Below are 1,713 nucleotides of genomic sequence, written 5' to 3' on the forward strand. Positions count from 1 at the left end.
CACCTTGCCTGGCCTAATTCTTTAAACAGAATAAACGGGGTATGCATTGCTTTCCATCTTGTTAGGCTAGCTGCATACAGGATACTTTTCTGTAAGAAAATACCAGCTGTTTTCCCAAGGTTGCAATGTCACAGGTGGTTTTGACCTGAGTTTTCATATATTTTACCCCCTCTTCTGCCCTCCTAACAAGAACTGTGAGTTGGATGCAGAAGTTTCTAAAAAACTTGAGTATTGAAATTGGCTGTTGCAGCGGGGACGAAAAGCAGCACCCCTGCCTCCCCCCGAAAGAGACATGAAAGTAGTTGGATTAAGGGCACGGGAGTATTTGCTTTCCGATTTAGTGGTAACGTGAGTACTTGATGAAATGGCTAACACATTCCCTGATTATAGAGTTGGTCAGTGGATCTTGGCTGAGTTTCCTGTGGGCCTATGTGAAATGATCGGCATCTGTTCAGCGTTACTGTGTGCTAAGCACCTTTGCATGTGTCATACGTTGAATGCTCACAACAGCCCCAGGAAATTGGTACCAGTGTTATCCTCGTGGTACGTGAAGGATACTGAGACTTAGGTTGCGTAGCTTGCGGGTTGGACACACTTCTTTCGGACTGCTGGAGAGCTGTGCTTTTAACCACTACTGATGCAGCTTGTTTTCCCCAGATGCAGGCCTAGGGTAGTCTCCTTTCTGGACTGAGAAGAGAAGAATGGAGAAGAGCCCCTTCCCATTGTGAGTGGACAGGAAATGGGTATGGAATAGCCAGGAGCTTCTGGAAACCAGAGTTCCTTTCCTCAGCTGAAAAGAACCCTAAGAGTAGACTGCCTGGGATTGCGTGGGGGATGGGAGGATCACTGGACCTGTGGGCCAGAGACTTGGGTTTGAGTCCCAGCTCTGGCTTTGCTGAGTTGTGTGACTCTCAGAAAGTCATTCAACCTCTGTGGGCCTTATTTTCAGTGATAGAACGTGTGGGGAATGATTACCTTTTAGTCCCATCCTATGACAATATGGTTTGTTTTTAAAGCCAGGTTAACACTGACTTCTTTCTCGTGTTTTCAGAGTGCCTTTGCATTGGTTTGGCTTTGGCTACACAGCAGTGGTTGTTTCTGGTGGGATCGTTGGCTATGTAAAAACAGGTATGGTTTTGTTGTTACTTAGCCTCTTAACATCTTCACGTTGTTCCAGTGAAATGTGAGTGCCCGGATATCCCTGAGAAGCAAGCTCATTTCATTCAGGTTTGCTGTTGGTCCCCTAGCTGGAGTGCAGGCTTCCTTGTCAGTGTTGCAGCTCCTGCACTTGCCTTCTGGTTATCTGGTGAAGCTGAGCCAGGCCTCTTGTGGAATTACTTGTTTTTGCCTCTTTATCTACAGATAGGCAGGGGTGGTTATAGTTTGTTATTATCATTGACTACCGTGCATCAGCCACGACCCCCAAGTGCTATCTCCGGGCTCAGGTAGGAGGAAACCTCTGGTCTACACAGACTGGTATTTTGAAGTCTCCTCATTAGGCCAGGCAGGGGTGTGTCAGTGGCTGTGCTTGTTTCTGCCCCCTAGTCCTTGCCTGCATTCCCACCCCAACCCCCACACCAGAATTCTTATTGTCCAGGTCTTTGTATTTTTGTTTAATTGATTGGCCCTATTTCCCTCTCCTTTTGTGATTTGCTGGAGGTCCTGCCTGTACACAGTTCCAGCCCTTCATGGTTGATCAGGCCTGTTTAGAAA

The 1,713-nt window shown here is 47.2% G+C and overlaps 1 protein-coding gene across 3 annotated transcripts in view; it reads left to right on the forward strand.

The window, feature by feature from the left end:
- Positions 1–649: 649 nt before the first annotated feature.
- Positions 650–1,713, forward strand: part of TMEM14B (transmembrane protein 14B) — a 10,359-nt gene continuing 9,295 nt past the window's right edge. For 2 of the 3 annotated variants that reach the window (XM_011989654.1, XM_011989653.1), the window contains exons 1-2: positions 650–724; positions 1,052–1,128. In XM_011989654.1, coding sequence (XP_011845044.1) covers positions 702–724; positions 1,052–1,128 — 100 coding nt within the window. In that variant the 5' untranslated portion in view covers positions 650–701. Of the gene's footprint in view, positions 725–1,051; positions 1,139–1,713 lie in introns of all 3 variants that reach the window. The other variant, XM_011989652.1, reaches the window with a different exon arrangement.

Source organism: Mandrillus leucophaeus, unplaced genomic scaffold, assembly GCF_000951045.1.
Source record: "Mandrillus leucophaeus isolate KB7577 unplaced genomic scaffold, Mleu.le_1.0 Scaffold36, whole genome shotgun sequence".
In the NCBI taxonomy this organism is placed as follows: domain Eukaryota; kingdom Metazoa; phylum Chordata; class Mammalia; order Primates; family Cercopithecidae; genus Mandrillus; species Mandrillus leucophaeus.